The following is a 22,541-nucleotide window of genomic DNA, read 5'->3' as shown; positions in this document are numbered from 1 at the left end:
TTAGAGTCTAACCTATAATAGAGGAACCAAAATTAACTTGGGCATTGGAACACAAAGTAGAATATTTAATGGCTTCCCATAAAATAAAACAAATTTATATGGAGTCTCCTCCTTCCATTTTGGGTATCCATTTACTCCTTGAGAAACAAGTTAATACCCCCAATCTTCAAATTTCACACTTGTCCTGGTGAATCCTCACAGGGAAAAGAAAAGAAGGTCATTGGTAACAGTCAATTATGACAGCGGCTACTATCAATAATGCAACAATGAATACATGTGTGCTTGGACTTGGTTTCATTCAGTCCTCAAATCCTTATGAGATGTGCATTACTCCATCCTATTGATGGGGATAAGACCTAGTTAAATAGCCCAAAATCATAGCAGTAGAGGCAGAACCACAATCTGAGACCAACAGATCACCTTAAACTATGTTCCTATTGCTACTCAAAAGTGGACAAGTGAGGATCAATGGAACCCCATGATGATTAATGAAAATCCTCACAGAGAAATCACATGGAGTACATCCCAAGGTGAGATCTCTCAACCCAGAGGACTACCAAGAAAGGGAAAACCTGATGCTCTCAAAGCATCCTTACCTGGACAGATGAATCTGGACAGAATCTGGTATTCTGAATCATGACATAGGAGAAACATAAACCATGAACAAATTCTCTCTGAGAAAGGACTGTATCCAGTTTCTGAGCATTTCTTTGGACTTTTATGGATAGTTGTTCAGGTTGTTCAATGATCAATACAAGTGGAAACTAAACTCCAGCCCATTTTCTGTTCTGGGCCATGTGCCCTGAGTAGGACTGTTTCTAATCAGAATAAGGGATTTCTCCCCCTAATTTATAGAGTTGCTATATAGGCTTGTGGCAGCTCTGTGCACATGCTGGGAGTTTTCAGTGATGGTGGGATATACCTTAGGTATTGCAGATTACATTTTGGGTGTCTTAAGATCTCACACAATATGGGGAGCATAGCATTCTGGTTATTTCCTTGAAGGGTCAAATGCGTGAGAGTCTCATGACCACCAAAAACAAGGCAGAAGTTCTAATAAGCATCTGCTGGGAAAATATTTTTGAGGCTAGGGAAATGACAAGAGAGGTGAAATCTTGCATTTCTATATACATGGGAACAAAGGGCCGCAACAGGTTTAAACATGGGAAACGTTCATATTTTTCACCTCCACTGAGGTGTGGTAAAAAAAACTATATATATTAAGGTATAAAACTTAATGTTTCAATATACTCCTACCTTGTGAAATCATCACCACAATCAAGCTAGTGAACATACCTATAATTCACATAATCACTATTTCTTTTTTTTTTTGTGGTGAGAACACTTGAGATCAAGTCTCTTAGCAAATTTCAAGTATACAACGCAGTATTGTTAACTGTTGTCACATTGGTGCACAGTTACATCTCCAGAACTCATTTTGCATTAACTGAAACTTTGTACAGCTTAACATCTAATTTTAGAAACTATCGGAAGCCCCAGTTTCTTTAGTCATCTCAGACTTTTGCAAAGGGGAAGTTGGTCATCAACAGTCGTTTCAGACAAAGGCTGTTCTGTGACTTTTTGAAAGAGATAAGGAAGGGTAGTAGCTTCTTCCCCTGAAGTGTTACCAATGGGCACATTTCAGGAGCACTATGTCCTGCTCAACATCTTGCATGTAGAATCAGGATCACATGGCTGGTATAACCCTAAGTGGCAGAAGAGCTCCTTCTTTCTTTACATTGAGAAAGAAACCTGTGAAAGAGGACACCTGCATCTGGAGAGGGTCTTGCTGGTACCAAAGCCCATTTTGCTGACTAAATCATGTTTGCTCTCCTTCCCTAAACCTCCCCCACAGTCTGCCCATGTGTAACCTTCCAGGACTTTTCCAGCACATGAGCAGCACAGGTGAGCCCCACAGGAAGACCCTGAGGTGCTGTCATAGGTGAACATGAGCACACTGTATTCTGATTACGAGTATTTAACTTGTGTAATTACCTTTTTCCGGTACTTCTGAGCCCCATCAATTCTTCCCAACTTCATTCAACTACACAGATTTTTGGATCATATTCAGACATACCCAGCCCAGGTCACAGGCCTGTCTCAGCACATCGACACCATCTCTTCAACAGTGCTCCCAGTCAGGGGTGATTTTGTACCCCCTGGGACACCTGGCAATGTCTGGAGACATTTTAGGTTGTCACAACTGGGCATGTGTGGGTGCCACTGGCATCTGGAAGGTAGAGGCCAGGGCTAGGGCTAAAAATCCTATGATGCACAGGACAGGCCCCCACAACAAAGAATTATCTAGCCCAACCCCAGTGTCTGCAGAGGTCGAGAAATCCTGTTTACACACAGCCCTATGGTTGTCTTAATGGTATTAAAGCTGCCCCCAGGATCTGGATGTTCATCACGGTGTTTCATGGACAGCCAAATCATATTTCACATTGCATTAAAATTACTTTATAAGAAAAAGTGAAATGGTGGTTGCCAAGGGCTGGGGAGAAGGGATCATGGGGAATTATTGTTTAATGGGGACAGGGTTTCAGTTTTGTAAAATGAAGAGTTCTGGAGATGGATGGTGGTGGTGGTTGCATAATTATACATTTAAAAATGCATAATCGTGAACTTAAGAATGGTTAAGATGTTAAGTTTTAGGTTATACCACAATAAAAAATTGGAAAAAAGTGACTTTATATGATTCAGTAGACAAATGTAAGGTATGAACCGTCTCAATTATGTCTTGAGTACCCAGCTGGACTTTGGGAAAGGAATTCAAATATTGCTCCAATATTAAAAATGTAAGGAACGTGGTTATGCCCTAGGGGTTTTAATCCTGGGATTAGCTTCTACTTACACCACTTTCTGAAGATTATGGGTAGCAGAGTCCATTTTTTCACAAAGAAGCTTCACTGATGAGGTACTAAGGAATGTCTAGAAATACTGGCTGATGTCTAGAAATACCAGATTCTTGTTTGAGTTGAACACGGAAAAAAGATCCATCCAGAAAGGAAACACATATTGATCATTCTGGAACCTACTGGGAAGAGGCAAAGGATGGAGGGTGCCTGGGTGGCTCAGTTGGTAAAGTGACTGCCTTTGGCTCAGGTCATGATCCTGGAGTCCTGGGATGGAGTCCCACATCAGGCTTCCTGCTCAGCAGGGAGTCTGCTTCTCCCTCTGACCCTCTTCCCTCTCGTGCTTTCTATCTCTCATTCTCTCTCTCTCTCTCTCAAATAAATAAATAAATAAAATCTTAAAAAAAAAAAGAGGCAAAGGAGGGAATTCACCAAATATTGCTGGAGAGAAAACTAACATTTGTCCATCACTGTGAAGATATTTCGGGGGAGGTTTCTCTGGGCATATAGCCCTAATAAATAAGTGTAGCTCTGAAAGTCAGATGATTTAATCACTTAGCATCACTATCAGACAACTCATCACAAGACATATCACTGGAGAAAGAACTCAAACGTCTTTTTTTTAAAGATTTTTTTATGTATTTGAGGGACTTGGGAAAAGATGGTGGAGGAGTAGGCGACCCTATTCCAACTGGTCCCCTGAATTGAGCTGGATATTCACCAGACCACTATGACCACCCACGAAATCAGCCTGAGATGTAAGAAGATATATCTGGATCTCTACAAACAGAATATCGCAGATGGTTGTTTTGAGGTATGAAGCAGGGAGCCGTGATTCCACAGGGAGATAATGGAAGATAAACAGAAGGGGGAGGGAGCCATTGGGATCCTGCACCACCGGTGTGTGAAAGCCTCCTGCGCTGGGGACAGGGCACAGACTTGCAGACCGGTAGCAGTGGGGAAAGGACTTTAGGGCAGGCCCCTGGACTGAAACCTGGAGTGGCAGAGCTGCACGTGTGAACTGGGGGTGGCTGGTGGTTTTAGAAGCACAAAGGGCAGACACGTGCCCTGACCTGGAGGTGAGGACTGGGAGTGCTGCTGAGGGGTGCACAACCCAGGATGCTGTTTTTTAGCAGCATAGACAGAAATGGAGATAGTGTGGCCTGGAGTGCTCACTGAAGAACTGTGATCTCTCTGTTCTGAGGCAGAGGGTTGGAAATGGTCTCTTCTGCTCTCTCAGAAGAGACGTGGAAAGCCACCAGGGAAAGCCGCCAGAGAACAAAAGCCCCCCAAAACTGGTGTTTGCTGAGCCCATCTCCTGCCACAGGGGGCAGGGCAACCCTGCCCAAATAGGGTTGCCTGAGTAACAGTGTGGCAGGCCCCTCCCACAGAAGACTGTGGCTGGGAGAACAAGAGGCTGACAACCCTAAGGTCCCTATAAGACAGGTGCATCTTGCTTGGGTTGTGGTCAATAATTTGGACTCTGTACATTCCCTCAACCACCCCTCAACAGAATGACTAAGAGGAGGAACCCCCAAGATAGGAAAGACTCAGAGACTATGACTTCTGCCACTGATTTACAAAAGGATACAGATATAACCAGGATGTCGGAAATGGAATTCAGAGTAGCAGTTGTGAAGCTAGAATAGCTACAATAGCTAGAATGGAGAAATCGATTAATGGCAACATAGAGTCTCTAAGGGCAGAAATGAAAGCTGAACTGGCAGAACTTAAAAATGCTATCAATGAGATCCAATCTAATATTGATACTCTAACAGCTAGGGTAAATGAGACAGAAGAATGAATTAGTGATCTAGAAGACCAATTGATAGAAAAGAATGAAGAAGAGGAGGCTTGGGAGAAACAGCTCAAAATCCATGAAAACAGAATTAGAGAAATAAGTGACACCACGAAATGCTTCAATATCAGAATTATTGGGATACATGATGGGGTGGAGAGAGAGAGAGAGACGACTAGAAGATATATCTGAGCAAATTGGAGCTGAGAATTTCCCTAATCTGGGGAATGAAACAAACATTTGTGTCCTAGAGGCAGAGAGGACCCCTCCCAAGATCAAGGAAAACAGACCAACACCCCGGCATGTAATAGTAAAACTCTTAGAAATCTTAGAACCAAGGAAACCATCTTAAGGACAGTTAGGGGGAAGCGATTCCTTCAGTACAGAGGGAGGAACATCAGAATAACGTCAGACCTATCCACAGAGACCTGGCAAGCCAGAAAGGCCTGGCAAGACATAACCAGGGTACTAAACGAAGAGAACATGCAGTCAAGAATACTTTATCCGGCAAGGCTGTCATTTAGAATGGATGGAGAGATGCAGAGCTTCCAAGACTGGCAGAAAATGAAAGGATATGTGAACACTAAGCCAGCCCTGCAAGAAATATTAAGGGGGGTTCTATAAAAGAGAAAGACCCCAAGAGTGATATACAACAGAAATTTACAGAGACAATCTATAGAAACAAGGACTTCACAGGCAACATGATGACAATAAATTCCTATCTTTCAATAATCACTCTCAACGTGAACGTCCTAAATGTTCCCATAAAATGGCACAGGGTTGCAGATTGGATAAAAAGACAGGATCCATCCACATGCTGTCAAGAGACTCATTTGGAACCTAAAGATACATCCAGACTGAAAGTGAAGGGATGGAGATCCATCTTCCATGCCAACGGACCTCAAAAGAAAGCTGGGATAGCAATTCTCATATCAGACAAATTAGATTTTAAGCTAAGACTGTAGTTAGAGACACAGAAGGACACTGTATCATTCTTAAAGGGTATATCCAACAAGAAGATCTAACAATTGTAAATATCTATGCCCCCAACATGGAACAGTCAACTACATAAGCCAATTATTAACCAAAATAAAGAATCATATTGATAATAATACGTTAACTCTAAGAGACCTCAGTACTCCACTCTCAGCAATAGACAGATCACCTAAGCAGAAAATCAACAAAAAAACAAGAGCTTTGAATGACACACTGGACCAGATGGACCTCATAGATATATACAGAACATTCCACCCTATAACAACAGAATACTCATTCTTCTCGAGCTCACATGGAACTTTCTCCAGAATAGACCACATACTGGGTCACAAATCAGGTCTCAACTGATACCAAAAGACTGAGATTATTCCCTGCATACCCTCAGACTATAATGCTTTAATGCTGGAACTCAATCGCAGGAAAAAATTTGGCAGAAATTCAAACACTTGGAAGCTAAAGACGACTCTGCTAAAGAATGTTTGGGTCAACCAGGAAATCAAAGAAGAACTTAAACAATTCATGGAAACCAATGAGAACGAAAACACATTGGTCCAAAACCTATGGGATACTGCAAAGGCGGTCCTAAGGGGGAAATACATAGCCATCCAAGCCTCACTCAAAAAAAAAAAAAAAAAAAAGAAAAATTCCGAATTCACCAACTAACTCTACACCTTAAAGAACTAGAGAAAAAGCAACAAACAATGCCTAAGCCACGCATTAGAAGATAAATAATTAAGATTAGAGCAGAGATCAATGAATTAGAAACCAGAAACACAGTAGATCAAATCAATGAAACTAGAAGCTGGTTCTTTGAAAGAATTAATAAGATCAATAAACCCCTGGCAGACTTATCCAAAAGAAAGAGAAAGGACCCAAATTAATAAAATTATGAATGAAAGGGGAGCGATCACAACTAACACCAAGGACATAGAAACAATTATTAGAAATTATTATCAACAACTATATGCCAATAAACTGAGCAATCTGGATGAAATGGATGCCTTTCTGAAAACCTATAAAACGCCCAAGACTGAAACAGGAAGGAACTGACAACCTGAATAGGCCAATAACCAGTAACGAGATTGAAGCAGTGATCAAAAACCTTCCAAAAAACAAGAGTCCAGGGCCTGAAGGATTCCCTGGGGAATTCTACTAAACATTCAAAGAAGAAATAATACCTATTCTACTGAAGCTGTTTCAAAAAATAAAAACAGAAGGAAAGCTTCCAGACTTATCTTATGAGGCCAGCATTACCTTAATCCCCAAACCAGGCAATGACTCCATCAAAAAGGAGGATTTCAAACTGATATCTCTAATGAATATGGATACCAAAATCATCAACAAAATCCTAGCTAATAGGATCCAATAATACATTAAAAGGATCATCCACCACAACCAAGTGGGATTTATTCCTGGGATGCAAGCGTGGTTCAACATTCACAAATCAATCAATGTGAGAGAACACATTAATAAAAGAAAACACAAGAACGATATGATCCTCTCAAGTGATGCAGAAAAAGCATTTGACAAAATACAACATCCTTTCCTGATTAAAACTCTTCAGCATAGAGGGATAGAGGGAACATTCCTCAATTTCATAAAATCCGTCTATGAAAATCCCAGAGTGAATATCATCCTCAATGGGGAAAAGCTGAGAGCCTTTCCCTTAAGATCAGGAATACGTCAAGAATGCCCACTCTCGCCACTATTGTTCAACATAGTACTAGAAGTCCTAGCAACAGCAGACAACAAAAAGAAATAAGAGGTGTTCAAATTGGCAAAGAGGAAGTCAAACTCTCTCTTCTTGCAGACAACATGATACTTTATGTGGAAAACCCAAAAGACTCCACCCCCAAATTACTAGAACTCACACAGCAATTCAGTAATGTGGCAGGATACAATAATCAATGCACAGAAATCAGTTGCTTTCTTATACACTAACAATGCAACTGTAGAAAGAGAAATTAGAGAAATGATTCCATTTGCAATAGCAGTAAAAACTATAAGATACTGCAGAATAAACCTAACCAAAGAGGTAAAGGATCTATACTCTAGGAACTACAGAACACTTATGAAAGAAATTGAGGAAGACACAAAAAGGACAAATATTCCATGCTCATGGATTGGAAGAATAAAATTGTTATAATGTCTATGCTACCCAGAGCAATCTATACCTTCAATGCCATCCTGATCAAAATTCCAATGACATTTTTCAAAGTGCTGGAACAAACAATCCTAAAATTTGTATGGAATCAGGAAAGATCCCAAATCACCAAGGAAATGTTGAAAAAGAAAAACAAAGCCGGAGGCATCATGTTGCCCGATTTCAAGCTACATTACAAAGCTGTGATCACCAAAACAGCATGGTACTGGCACAAAAACAGACATATAGACCAATGGAACAGAATAGAGAGCCCAGATATGGACCCTCAACTCTATGGTCAAATAATCTTTGACAAAGCAGGAGAAAATACGCAATGGAAAAAAGACAGTCTCTTCAATAAATGGTGCTGGGAAAATTGGACAGCCACATGGAGAAGAATGAAACTGGACCATTCTTTAACACCATACACAAAGATAAACTCAAAATGGATGAAAGACCTCAATGTGAGGCAGGAATCCATCAAAATCCTGGAGAGGAAGATAGGCAGTAACCTCTTTGACACTGGCCACAGCAACTTCTTTCAAGATTCATCTCCAAAGGCTACTGAAACAAAAGCAAAAATGAACTTTTGGGACTTCATCAAGTTAAAAACTTCTGCACAGCAAAGGAAACAGTCAACAAAACAGGGAGGCAACCCACAGAATGGGAGGAGATATTTGCAAATGACACTACAGACAAAGGGCTGGTATCCAAGATCTATAAAGAACTTCTCAAACTCAACACCCAAAAAACAAATAATCAAGTCAAAAAATGGGCAGAAGACATGAACAGACACTTCTCCGAGGAAGACATACAAATGGCTGACACATGAAAAAGTGTTCATCATCATTAGCCATCAGGGAAATTCAAATCAAAACCACATTTAGATACCACCTTACACCAGTTAGAATGGCAAAAATTGACAAGGCAAGAAACAACGAATGTTGGAGAGTTTGTGGAGAAAGGGGGACCCTCTTACACTGTTGGTGGGAGTGCAAGTTGGTACAGCCACTTTGGAAAACAGTGTGGAGGTGCCTCAAAAAATTAAAAATAGAGCTACCCTATGACCCAGCAATTGCACTACTAGGTCTTTAGCCCAAAGATACGAATGTAGTAAAAAGAAGGGGTACATGCCCCCCAGTGTTCATAGTAGCAATGTCCACAATAGCCAAACTGTGGAAGGAGCCGAGATGCCTTCAACAGAATGGATAAAGAAGATGTGGTTCATATATACAATGGAATATTAGCCATCAGAAAGGATGAATACCCACCATTTGTATCAACATGGATGGAACTGGAGGAGATTATGCTACGTGAAATAAGTCAAGCAGAGAAAGTCAAATATCACATGGTTTCACTTATCTGTGGAACATCAGGAATAGCAAGGAGGACATTAGGAGAAGGAAGGGAAAACTGAAGGGGGGAGAATCAGAGGGGGAGACGAACCATGAGAGACTATGGACTCTGGGAACAATCTGAGGGTTTCAGAGGAGGGGGGGTGGGGAATGGGGTAGCCCAGTGATGGGTATTAAGGAGGGCACATGTTGGGATGAGCACTGGGTGTTATACGCAAATATTGAATCAGGGAACACTCCATCAAAAACTAATGATAGACTGAATGGTGACTAATAAAAAAAAAAAAAACAACCCCTACTACCCTGGATAGGTACTGTGGCTACTTGAGGGTAATGGAATGGAAGCACAGGAAAGTATCTAACTCACCGTACATCATCACATAGTGACAGAGTTCTAATACAGAACTCAAAGTGAGACAATAAGATCCCAGCACCTACGTTACCTCCTACCATCTTCCATCCCTCAGCCTATAACCGTGCTCAGCTGATTTGAAATCAAGGAATCCGGTTTCCAGATCATAAAAATTTATCTGAATAATTGACTTCTTATATTCCACTCTGCCTCTAAGTCTTATGAGGCTGGTCATTCGTGTCACTCTGTCTTCTGAAGGATAATTGTCCTTTCTCCTACAGATGGGCAAGGCTACACAAGACCATGTTTGGGGGTTGCTCTTCCAAAGGCACTAATGGAAGAGTAACTTTATTTGAGTCAATGTGAATATCTTCCTGTTTCAAAAGAGCCGGGAGAAGAAATAAGCAGTTTATAAAGGCAAGAAACTTCATTAGTAGATTTGACTCAACAGCAAGTCCTACACAAAGTAGACATTTTGTGGTTTGAAATAAGGGAAGGAAAAGAAGCCAGACAGAACTTAGATTCTGTCACCTCTAGCGCCCATGGCTGTTTTTTTTTTTTTTTAAAGATTATTTATTTATTTGACAGAGAGAGACAGCAAGAGAGGGAACACAAGCAGGGGGAGTGGGAGAGGGAGAAGCAGACTTCCCGCTGAGCGGGGAGCCCGATGCAGGCCTCGATCCCAGGACCCTGGGATCATGACCTGAGCTGAAGGCAGACGGTTAACGACTGAGCCATGCAGGCGCCCCGTGCCCATGGCTGTTTTAAGATGAGGTTATACCTTTGGTTTTATTAGTGGTGCTTGCCTCAATGAAAGACATATTTAAAGTTAACAACCTCATTGTAGAACTTGAAGCAACATGAGGAGGACAAGCCATTATAAAGCTAGTTTGTGACTTTCAAAGAGCATGGTCTATATGCTCTGGGGAGAGAAATCTGAGGCTGTGTAGGGTTAGTGCAATGGTCTTATCAAGGTAAGATAATCAAGCCATTACGTAGACACGGGCTCCTTACCACCCTTCTACCTAAGGAAGTGACCTGACTGAAAGCATCTTGTGATTTAAGCATCCCAGGAGTTACAGACCAGCAATGCTATGGGCCTGCAGAAAGGAAAGTGGCAAAAAGCACCTGAAAGGAACGTTCATGAAAAGCATCAGTTTGTGTTTTGGATAAGAATGACCACAATCACACCTAAAGACATCCGTTGCCTTCTTCTCAGATGGGGGGCTCCGAGAACCAAGCAGCCCAACTGTGGTTAATTACCTGTCATTTCAACGTTGGCACCATTGCTGGTTTTAACCAAACCAAGGTTAAAAAAGAAAAAGTAAAAATGGAGACTATTTTGACTTGGGATCTTGGATGGGATAGGGAGAGGAGGCTATTCGTGCAATCTCATTTTCATTCAAAGCAGCTCTTTGATGCCCTCCTGCAGAAGAAAGATTTAGGTAAATCAGCATGTGGGCCTGTGTAAACGCTTGAATGAGAGAAGAAACAAAATCCGGACACAGACAAAGGGATAAGGTCTGTGGACTCCTGATGATCTGCGAGGTGGAGAAATGTTCGTGCCCAGCTGTCATGGTCCTAACGCCCCCTTGGGGTGACTTGAGTTCATGGCTCTCTGCTAAATGGGGAAGGAATGTGAAGGAAAGTTAAGGGAATGTGTAAAACAGACACCTCCAACAGGAAAGCCAGGAGGGCATTTTATTCTGGCTCCGTGAATATGCATGAGGATTTCAGATACTGAATTTGGATGATAATCTAGGGTTGAGGAAGAGGCAAGTTGATAAAATGAATGTCAGTATGTGTGTAGGGGGGAGGGCCCTACACAGGACCATGAGCAGTGGTCTTGGGTTGTGACAGGAGGACTTCATAAGCCAGCAGACTGGAGTTCTAATCCCACTCAAGCACGATTTTCTGAAACCAGGATCCTCAACATGGAAGATTACACGTAGCCACCAGGTGATAAATAGTATTTGGAAAGTCTTTATGAGCTGAGCTGATGTTACTTGAGCCTACATCAAGAATAGAAAAGCCTCATGACTGACTGGGGTAATTTCACTGTGTCAGTTGTGTTAGGCAGGTACCCATGATCACCGATGGGGGCCAGCTTTCAGAAACCTTGTGGAATCAACCTCTGACTTCACATCTTTAATGCCTTTCCATCTGTCATGCAAAATGGGACAATCCCATACAAATGGGCAACCTAGACAACCAACATGAGGACTGAAATAAGGTAGAACCATCTGCAAAAATTGCTCAAAGAAAAAAGGAGACAGGTCTCAAAACAAGGTCTGGTTCCAAAGACCCCACTATTAATCTGAGCTTCGTGCTCCCCACCTTGAATGGCAAGCTGGCAGAAGAAATTCTGGCAAGAAGAAAATTCTGACCCTAAGCCACAGGGAGCAGGACACTCTGCCCTGTTCCTAATGCAGCAGGGGATGAGGCTGAAGAGGGCGACACTAACAGAGTGAACAGGGCAGATCCTTACCCGTCAGCCTGAGCCTCTGATTCCCCTGCAGCGTCGTTCTCCAGGAACATCCCCTTTTCTACCCGCAGCCACATTTTCTGCAAGTTTTCACAATGCGTGAGGCAGAATGCTGCGTGCACCATGTCCGAGGTATCTTGCAAATGCAGGGACACTTCCGTGACCTGGGCCATGGCCTCCTTCACAAGCAGCTCCTCTTGGGATTCATAGAGACAGTACAAAATCTCCTTCGTGTCGGTCACCGAGGAGAAGGGTCTGTTCTCGGCGGACCTTATTCTGCATTCCAGTAGCTCCTGCTTGACCTCCGTGGACACCGGGCAGCCAAACGTGGTCCCCAGCTCCCTGGCCCTCTTTTCATTGGCGAGGCCGAATAGGAAGCGCCCCACGGGGGCCAGCTGGGGGTTCTTGAGTCCTTCTTCCTTGGACAGCAGCCTCTGCACACCCCCAATGTTCCAGCCGGGGCTCCCCGCGTCTGGGTGGTCCTCGCTGCCCAGAACGTAGAGCGCAGCGGCCAGGAACTGCTGGACGCTCAGGTGGACGAAGCAGTAGCAGCCCTCACAGTTTCTGCCCTTCTGGAGGATACTTGTGTCCAGGAAAGGGCGCAGGTCAGACTCGTCCATGCCCAGCCTGCGCAGGTCGTGTCCATCGAACACCGAGGTCTGCGCCCACGTGCCCTCGGCGGCCAGCAGGCACAGGGCGCGCAGCGCAGCCGCGAGGTGTGGACCCGGGCAGCTGCCCCGCACCGGTGCGAACCGACTGCAGAGAAAGCACAGCAGCAGCGACGTGGCGGTCTGGCAGGTGGGGCGGGGGTCCTCGGCCTCGTCCATCTGCAGCCCCAGGCAGGTGCACACCATCCAGCACACCGCGGGCGCCGCGCCCATGCGGAACAGTGCCGCATTGCTCTTCATCAGGTGGAAAGCGCGCAGCGCCCGAGCCTCCTCTCCAAAGTGTCGCAGGAAATACGCCCTCCTGTCGCGTTCTGAGAGCCCTTCCATCTCCACCAAGAGTGGCCGCTCCACCAGGAACCGCAGCTCCCTCAGGGCCTCGGGCCGCGTGGTGACCAGTAGGGTGGCCGTGGGTAAGAGCTTTCTCTTCAGCAAGCTCCCCAGGAGGACAGGCGCAGGTCTCTGCGTCCTCCAGTCGCCACACAGGTCGTGCACCAGCGCCCCCACCCCCGAGGGCACGCGCAGCTCCTCAAAAGCATCAATGACGAACAGGAGTTTCTGCGCCTGGGCGAGGACCTGCGGAAGGGCATCCTGCAGGTCTGGGGCGCTCTCGGCCAGCACCTGTGCGAAGGAGCACGTCCCCTTGCGGCTGAGCACCTTGCAGCTGAGGTAGAAGGCGCGGGGGCAGATCTGTGCGAGGTTGTCCTGCGTCCAGTCCAGCATGCACTTCTTGGCCAGAGTGGTCTTCCCGGCGCAGGTGGGGCCACCGTGTGTGGAAATGGCCCTGCAAGCATTTTCGGATTACAAAATGGGACCAGTGTCTCATATCTTTGGGTGACAGTGTGAATGTTTTCACTGGCTCCAGGGCAAAAGTTCTTCTTCCAGATTTGCTGGACCTTCTCTTTGAAAATACTTCTATATTTATCCTGTTTACCTTCAGTGATAGGAGGTGGGGGATAGGAAAGATATAGCTGATTATTCATTAGGAAAAAAAAATACTTTGTGTTAAGTAGGAAAGAGACAATAGAGAAGTTTACAAAGAACTACCTGACACCAAGCTCACCCAGGAAGATAGGATACAGACCTGGCTTTTCTCCTTTCAAAACTTCCTTTGCTTCTTCTGGGTTTCTGACATCTTCTTCCTGTACATGTGTAAGTGCTACAAAAAACAAATTAAAAATGAGCTTGACACAAAAACATGTGAATTTCTTTTACCAGAGATATGGTGTTAAAGCAGGCTCCAAGGAGTGCAGAATCTAATCTCTGTCTATATCGTGTGCTGGGAGGTGCAATGGCCGGGTTTATACAGATGAACAGAGTAAATGACCTTCTAAAGCAAGTCACCTGCCTCTCCTCTGTAGACCCATAACAAGAAATATTTGTTCTAGTTGCTCTACCAAAACTCAACGTGATCTATTGAAACTACTTGTCTATCTTTCCCGCTGGACTAGACTGTGCACCAGGATATCAGGAGATAGATCTTCATACAGCCCAATCCATTATAGCTGCTCAAGTATCTGAGTAAACAAGTCATGTCATGCCTGTGTGGAATGCCAGACAATTCCTGAGTATCTGCCCAAGGTAAATGAAAACGTGTGTACGCCAAGACTAGCACATGAAGGTTCATAGCAGCGTTATACAAGACAGTTACAAAGTAGAAAAAATTCAGACATCCACCAATGAACGGACAATCGAGTGTGGCATAGCCACACAATAGAATATTATTCTGTAATAAAAAGGGATGAATCAGTGATACAAGCAATAATACGGACAAACCTCAAAAACATTATGCTAAGTGATGAAAGATGACAGGAAAGACCACATGTGTCCAGAAAAGGCAAGTCTAGAGAGACAAAATAAAGGGTTATGAACAATGAGAGATGATGGACTCTGAAAAACAAACTGAGGGTTCTAGAGGGGAAGGGGGTGGGGGGACGGGTTAGCCTGGTGATGGGTATTAAAGAGGGCACGTTCTGCGTGGAGCACTGGGTTTTATGCACAAACAATGAATCATGGAACACTACATCAAAAACTAATGATGTAATGTATGGTGATTAACATAGAGATAACAATAAAAAAATTTAAAAAAAAAGTAAGGGTTACCTGGAACTGGGGGACAGAGACCAGGGAGTGACCACATGTGGACATGAGGGAACTTTTTGGGTTGATGTAAATGTTGTAAAATCAGATAGTGGTGATGGTTGCAAAACTCTGTACATTTATTGAAAGTTAGTAGTAGCACATTTAAAATGATTGAAATTTATGGATACATAGATTGTACTTCACTAGGGTCATTAACAAAAAATACTAGCAGGCTGACTTGAGCAACTCACTGACATTAATCGGACCACAGTGCCTGTTGAGGCGAGTCACCCACCTACAGCACATCTCAACTTTCTCATCCGGGAGTTGAGATTACTAAAGTCTGAACAACTGAGATTGAAAAATCAAAGAAAAACTCCATATGGTACACTAATTTTCTGTGAACTGAAAGAATTCCAGTTCTCTCCAATGGTCCTTTCCTTGCTTTGTTCTTAAGTGAGGGAGGAAGGCATTCTCTGTGAGACAACTGGTGATTATAAATAGTGGAGAAAATGAGCTTGGGGAGATGGAGCTCCCGAAGGGTGGGGGCAGAGAGGACACAACAGGGTGGGGTATGTGTCACTTGGCTTGCTCCAACCCTGGGTGTTCTAAGACCAACCTGGCTCCTTTTCTTCTGCACACTGTTGGGTTTCTTCTAAGTTTGCACATTTTGGTTCTGGAGTCCTGGTGATGCCTGAGGAAAGAGGGGGCATTATAGACTTGTCACCAGGTTAGTACTGAAACTTCTACCTGGGGAGAGAGTGGGACTTCAAGAAGACTTATGTTTGACAACTGGGTCTCATACTTAAGCCCCGATGACATAAAAAGGACCATAATATGCTACTGGAGGTAAAATTAAAGTGTGTCAGGCCACGATCTCAGGCTGCCATGCCTCTTCTGGCTTCCTATGGTGGCTTCTTATGCAGTTGAGAACACACAGTGAGTGTTCCATGGGAGGGAGGTGTATGCACAATAATCTCCAAAGGCCCAATGAGCCATAAGACTGAAGAAAAAGGCTGACCAGTCCAGCTTGACAAGAAATGGTTTATTTAAAAATTTTATTTATTTGACAGAGAGAGAGCACAAGCAGGGGGAACAGCAGGCAGAGGGGGAGAGAAGCAGAATCCCCGCTGAGCAGGGAGCCTGATGAGGGGCTCTATCCCAGGACCCTGGGATCATGACTTGAGCTGAAGGAAGATGCTTAACTGAGCCACCCGGCTGCCCAAGAAATGGTTTATTAAGGGGATAGAAGTGTGTCTTGGGCAGCTCCAAGACCAGCATATCTCCATGACCCTGGTGATTTGGGATGTTGAGGGGAGAGAATGTTGAAAATCACTAACTCAAAAATCCTTTTGGCTGGGGTTAGCAAACTTAATTTTCTTGCTCCTGCAAAAGGCCAGACAGTAAATATTTCCTGCTTTTCGGGCCACACCTCTCATCTCTGTCCTTGTAGGGCAAAAGCTGTCACAGACAACATATAAGCAAATAAGTAGGCCGTGTGCAAAGAAAACTTCGTTTATGAATAATGAAGTTTGAGTTTCATATGATTTTCATAGGCTATAAGACGGTCTTTTGATTCTGTCCCACCCCCCAACCATTTAAAAACATAAGAACTCTTCTTAGCTTGTGGGAAGGTCAAAAGCACATGGCAGGTTGGATCTGGTTTGTGAGCCTGGTTGGCCAACCCTTGCTGCAGGTCAGTCTAAAATCCAGCTTGTCCAGATTCCAAGGGAAAGCTCACGCTTTCCTGCATCTGTGTGTGCTTCCTGACTTCTGGTATAAATACCGCCTCCCTGAGCTCCCCAGGTCTCACTCCTCACGCACCTGCATGGCAGCAGAGAGGAGAGCTTGTCTTTTTTTGCATCCTTAGTGCTCAGCACTGTGTCTTGTCTAATTAAAACAAGCTCCTGAATTCCAAAATCTCACATGAAAAGTAAATGAGGTAGCTTATCTAATGCTAGAGGCTTGTTCCAAGAGACTCCAGAGCTGCTTCTGGTAGAGGAGGAGGTGGGGGAAACCCGCACTTTTCAGAGCAGACCCTTATAGATGCTAAGCTCAGAGTTTCTTCATGCTATTTCCAAATTTATAATCTCCAGAGGCCAGCTAGGGGTGAAAACCCTCACCTGTCCATTGAAGACAGGGAACATTAAACTAAAAACAGATCCCTTGCTGGAATAAAACTGGTCATTTTTTTTTTTTAAGGAAAAAGAAAATTGTAGGTAAGGCAGAGCCGTTTTGAATACCCTTGCCAAAGAGGAAGACAGAAAAGGTCCTCTAGAGCAGAGTGCTCTCCAAAACAAATATAACACCTGTCACAAAAGCAAGCTACCTATGTAATTTTGTATTTTCTAGTAGCCACATTATGAAAGGTATAAAGAGGTACAACTCATTTTCATAATTTTTATGTATCTAAAATGCTAACACTTAGATGTGTAGTCAGTGTAAGAGTTGCTCATGAGATGGTACATAAAAGCATGCAGTTAAAAGCCCATGTGTATTCTAGCCTTGTAGCATGCTTGAATCAAACCAGCCATGTGCCAAGGGTGTACTAACTGCATATGGCCACTCTGTGAGGCAGCAGAGCCCTGGACATTATAAAACCTTGGGTGCACACAGGCATCATCTGAGAAGCTTTCAAGAACCCCACACCTAGGGGAGACACAGATCATTTAGCTAAATCAGAGTCTCTGGTGACCAGTTCTGGACATCAGTGTATTTAAGCTTCTGAGGACATTGCCCAGAATGGTGAAAGTTGGCAGCCACTGACCTAAAACACTGTTCTCTACTCAGGGGCCATTTGGCAGTGCCTAGAGACATTTTTGGCTGTTGCAAGTGAGGGGACTGTGCTCCTAGCATCTAATGGGTGGAGGTGCTGGAATGCTAGCACTGGGGTCCCAGGGATGCTGCTAAATATCCTGCAATGCAAAATATGTCTCCTCACCCAGCCCCAAATGCTATTAGTGCGGCTGATCGAAGGGAAGGTAGGGGTTTCTGAGTGTGTGGAAGGAAACATGAGTGGGAGCTGAAAACCAAACAGAAGGTGTGTAATAATTTAACATCTTGGATGTATAAGAGAATGGGATCCAGAATATACTCCAGGAACAGTCTTAGAAAAGAGAAGGGAAATAGACTGAGGAGACCAGGGAAGGTATACAATACCTGGATGGAGTAGAAATAGCTAGAATGAGAGATGCCACCAGACTTTATGAAGGTCTAGCATTTGAGTTCAGGACAGGTGGCCTCTCCAAGGCTCAATGTTATTCCTATACGTGTAAAACCCTGGAGGCTAATCCTCCTTCCTCCTATGACACTGTGTGGGCTCGTTTCTACTTACCCCTGATCTCATCCTTTGCTCTCTCAGACAGATCTGTTCGGTTCATCTTGTCAAAGACCTGGATGGTCACCATCTCTACCCAGTGGCTGGGGCAGTGATTGGTGAGAATTTCTGCCAGTTGCTTCCCATCGGCCTCCTCTACCTCTGTCTCAGGGATGTGCTGTAACTCATCTTGCAGGGAAAGGGGCCTCAACAGAGACTTGAACTGGCTCAGCTCATCCTGGCTGAGCTGCTCCAGGAGGGGCTGCAGGCTGAAACCCAGCTGTGCAGAAGGTTCCATCTCACCCTGCATGAGAGATCCAAGCTTTGGGCATTAAAGAATTAAGGAGAGAAATGAAAGAGACAGCAAATTGGTATTCCTGTCTTAAATACTGGTTGCTTCTGTGCCAGAAACTGGGCAATTCTCACTCCTGACCTGCTGCTTTAGGAACCAACTCTCCAAGATAGGAAAAATTCACACAAAACTCCCTTAGTTTTTGCCTTACCCCATTTTGAGAGTCTGGGACTCTTTTGAGAGTGTGCAAATCCCTGACGATAGGTAGGAAGTCCATGCAGAGGCATCTTCTGAACCTAGCAGATCATGTTAATTTTTAGTAAATTTGGTGTACAAATGAGCTAACGAGAACTACTCACTTTAGCTCTCTAGAACAACCTGACATGTTGTTGTCTTAGTATGTTTATGGACCTTGACTACAAAACGGTCTCAAGTTGAAAATATCTCAACAGAGACTCACCAAGCAGTTGGGTGGTACACTTTTTCAATTTGCCATTGCTTACAAAGAGTTATTTCCCAACCTGAACAGACATGGGTTTGAAATTCTATTCATTGAACAGATGAGCATTTGAGTCAAGGGTCCTATGGCCAGATTTCCAGTCGTAAAACAAGCATGCCATCACCCACGTCATTAAACGGCCATGGGCACTAGTTTATTCAAAAAAATTTCCCGTTGGGTGCCAGGAACAATTTTAGAACTAAAGGGACAGTTACAAAGATGGGTAAGAACCCTACCCACTTGGGGTTTATACTCAATTTGGGTACACGTATAGGGTGCGAGAAGCAGACATTTCACAGATCAATTCAAACAAACAAGTGACATAAAAATATGAAGACAGTATGATACAGAAGCAGAATGAGGCAGATTTTACATCACATGAGCATGGACATTTTCTCAGAGGAAATAGGTCATTGAGAACATGAAGACAAGGAGCTACTAGCTGTGAGAGTTTTGTGGGGGGTAAAGTCTAAGCAGAGTGAATGAGTATTAAAGCTCGGGACTGAGTGGAGTTCAGCATGGGCACTCATTGAAACAGATGAACACAGGATGGGACTCATACCCTAGGGTCAGATCTCTGATCATGAAGGCAGTGGCTAGTTATATTTGGATTTTAAAAATTTGATTCCAGGTATAACAGGAAGCAGATCTGAGGTTTCTAGCAGGGATGCCACATAATCTGACTCATACACAGAAGCACTTTCTCTTGCTGCATGCGGAAGATGGAGAGCCACACCAAGAAGCTGGTAAAGGAAACTTTTCATGACCCTTGAAGATGGTAAGGAAGGCTTTATTGGAGAGAGGGAGCTGCTGCTAGGGTTTGGAGGTAGGGGAGAGATGTGGAACTCAGCTCCCAGCACAGCAAGGACAAGTGGGGCAGATCCAAGGAGGTGGGGGTCAATGGGTGGGCAGTCACCAAGATTTGTGCTGAGGCCGACCAGGTCAGACCTCCACTGTGTTCCTGAGGTGCACGCCCACTCTACCTGCTTCTTTGTCACCAATTCCATTCACAAAACCATGTTTCAGCCAAGAGCACTCAAGGAACATTGCTAGCCAGTGAAATCAGCTTAAGCCTTTTCAGTGGGGCTTTCTCGAATGTTATTTTTGTCCTGATAAAGAGAGGGCAGAAACAGCTGAGTGGCCTTTGACCTTTGTTCCTCCACCCTGCCAGGCACGTGGAGAGGGTACCTGCAATTGGGAAGTTGCAGTAGAGCTGCAAGAGGGAAGCTGGACCCTGGGGAATTAGCCTGCAGAACCTGCATCTGCTCCAGACCGTGGTGTGAGGGATGAACTCAACTGAAGCATCGCAGGTGTCCACATCCTACTCTGTAGAGACATGTCCCTCCTTCCACAGGTACCAAGGCTGCTGGAACACACAGCTAATAATTCTGTTTGTAAGAAATAATTCAATCTTCTTGACCATTCAACTTTCTTTGTCCATGTAAGCATAGATTTCTCTTAAGGTAAAATTCACATAAAATTAACCATTAACCATTTTAAGTGAACAGTTCAATGGCATTTAGGACATTCACAGTGTTGTGTAACCACCACCTTGGATTAGTTCCAGACACTTTCATCCCCCCAAAAGGAAACCCCATACCCATTAAACACTTGCTCCCCATTCCCCCTTCCCCGCAGACCCTGGCCACCACCAGTCTGTTTCCCGTCTCCATGGATTTGCCTGTCCTGGAAGGTTCCCATAAATAGTCACACATTATAAAAACTAACTCAAAATGGACTAAAGAACTAAACATAAGGGGAAAAACCACCTAACATTTTGAGGTATTTATGAGCTGCCTGAAGTCTTATGCCAGTTTAAAAGGAAGGACATTTTTCTAGTGTTTCTTTTCATATTAATAAGCAACTATGATCCTCCCTGCCCAGCTCCCTTCCTCCCTCTGAAGGCAGAGAGCCACTGCTTGAGATCCTCAACATCTTGATTTCCCCCCCCCCCCACCCCAGTCTGCAGAGTCCTTCCTGGCCCTATGGTCTCCTCAAATTTGACTTCAGGTCACATTTACCAACAGATTTCATAGGTCTTCCTTTTTTAAAAGGGATGATGTCAATGTCCCCTGCCCAAGTGCCATTTATAGGTCAATCAAGCCAGGTGTTCAGCATATAATTTAGCCCTGTTGAAAGAATTGGATGGGGTCATTGGGTAAAAATGATCCTTAAAAAGGCAGAGAAGAGGAATTTACAGGGGTTGCGTGCCAATTCTCACCCAGCTGTTAAGTGTTGAAGACAGTATTCTACTCAAAGCAGTCTTATCCCAGAACCCATGATCTTGATTCCTCTAATTGATTCACATAGATGCCACTCTGAAGGCTACAATAATTATACACAAAAAATAAGGACAATTCAGAAGAGTAAAATCAACTAAAGACGGACTAAAGTATTCTGTTAAGCCAGCAGACAGATTCAGCAAATTGTGTCAAAACCTGACGGATTTTCACGGCTGGTGATCATTATACAATATTCACTGTATAATTACAGTGGAAAGAGAAAAGTCACACTTGCAATGTTGTTTAGAACTGCAGCAACGAAGAGAATCTTATATGGAAATAGTATATATATACCCAAACATTCTGCAGTCGTATTAACAATGCAATGCAATGGAGGATTCTTATTGCCAGCCTTAGTCTTTAATTAGCATGCATTTTATTTGCAAAACATATTTAGTAGGAAAACAATTCGGCTACATTTTGGAGACTTGTCAGAGAAGGACCAAAAAAATATCCTTCGCATTTCGCAGACAAAATCTTAAGAAGAGCAATTTCAGGAGAACAGTAGGACAAGCAGCTAGATTGCAATGAATAAAAAATGCACAAAATTCTTGGGTATATGGGCATAGAATGCTGCTTCTAGAAACTCAACTCGAGAGAGAGAAACCTTTGCACAAAAAGGAGTTTCACTTGAAATCTCCCCAATAACCCTCAAAGGTGTGACACCCAAACATTCAAAGAAAGGGAGGAGAAATTTTTATTGTAGAGACTGAACAGTTGAAAAAAGAAATGGAGAAATGAAGTAAAGAAGCGGGAACGTTACTCACCTCCCCAGCCCTAGACCTCCTCTCTGGCTGTGAGTGCTGCAGACACATAAAGCCTCCTATAAAGGAGTTGCTCCAGACCCAAGCTCTGTGATTGGCTCTTAGGAGCCTTTGCAGAGAACTCCCTGCATCCACAGGTGGAGGCCATTTCCTGAGGGTGAGCCTCACCTTCTCCTAGACTAGAGGTTAACCTTGTCTGCCTATAGAACCCACTACCCTGGGGCATCATTTCAAAGTATATGTTCTCAGAGATTCTGATTTATGAATCAGATTGGGGCTGCCCAGACATTGGGTTTCTTTAAAGATCCCCAGATGGTAATTGGGGGATGGGCATTAAGGAGGGCATGTGATGTGATGAGCACTGGGTGTTATATGCAACTGATAAATTGAACACTACATCTGAGACTAATGATGTATTCTATGTTGGCTAATTGAATTTAAATTAAAAAATAAAGAACCCCAGATGATTGTAATTGCAGCCTATCTTGAAAAGCACTGCTCAAAGCCTTCAGCTGTGAATAGCTGCCCTGTTCTGTCATACCAGATATTTAAAAGTCCACCCACATTTCACAGTTAAATATAAGTGACATGTAAATACAAAAGGTATATCAATAGCCAAGTTCATCAGTTTTACACTGACAATATTAATTTTTGTAG

General features: G+C 43.8%; 1 protein-coding gene across 1 annotated transcript in view; it reads right to left on the bottom strand.

Annotated features, from left to right (window-relative positions):
* Nucleotides 1–18,345, bottom strand: part of NLRP2 (NLR family pyrin domain containing 2) — a 39,733-nt gene extending 21,388 nt beyond the window's left edge. The window contains 8 exon segments of the mRNA XM_025849115.2: nucleotides 923–1,087; nucleotides 2,855–3,034; nucleotides 11,988–13,416; nucleotides 13,419–13,583; nucleotides 13,734–13,808; nucleotides 14,753–14,758; nucleotides 16,697–16,723; nucleotides 18,066–18,345. Of these exon segments, the coding sequence (XP_025704900.2) occupies nucleotides 923–1,087; nucleotides 2,855–3,034; nucleotides 11,988–13,416; nucleotides 13,419–13,583; nucleotides 13,734–13,808; nucleotides 14,753–14,758; nucleotides 16,697–16,723; nucleotides 18,066–18,345 (2,327 nt within the window).
* Between the last annotated feature and the right edge of the window lie 4,196 nt (nucleotides 18,346–22,541).

This window comes from Callorhinus ursinus, unplaced genomic scaffold, assembly GCF_003265705.2.
Source record: "Callorhinus ursinus isolate GAN/ISIS: 27379988/994484 unplaced genomic scaffold, GSC_fseal_2.0 scaffold106, whole genome shotgun sequence".
Classification (NCBI taxonomy): Eukaryota; Metazoa; Chordata; class Mammalia; order Carnivora; family Otariidae; genus Callorhinus; species Callorhinus ursinus.
Note: the sequence above shows the minus strand (reverse complement) of the source record. Positions and strands in the feature narration are given on the sequence as shown.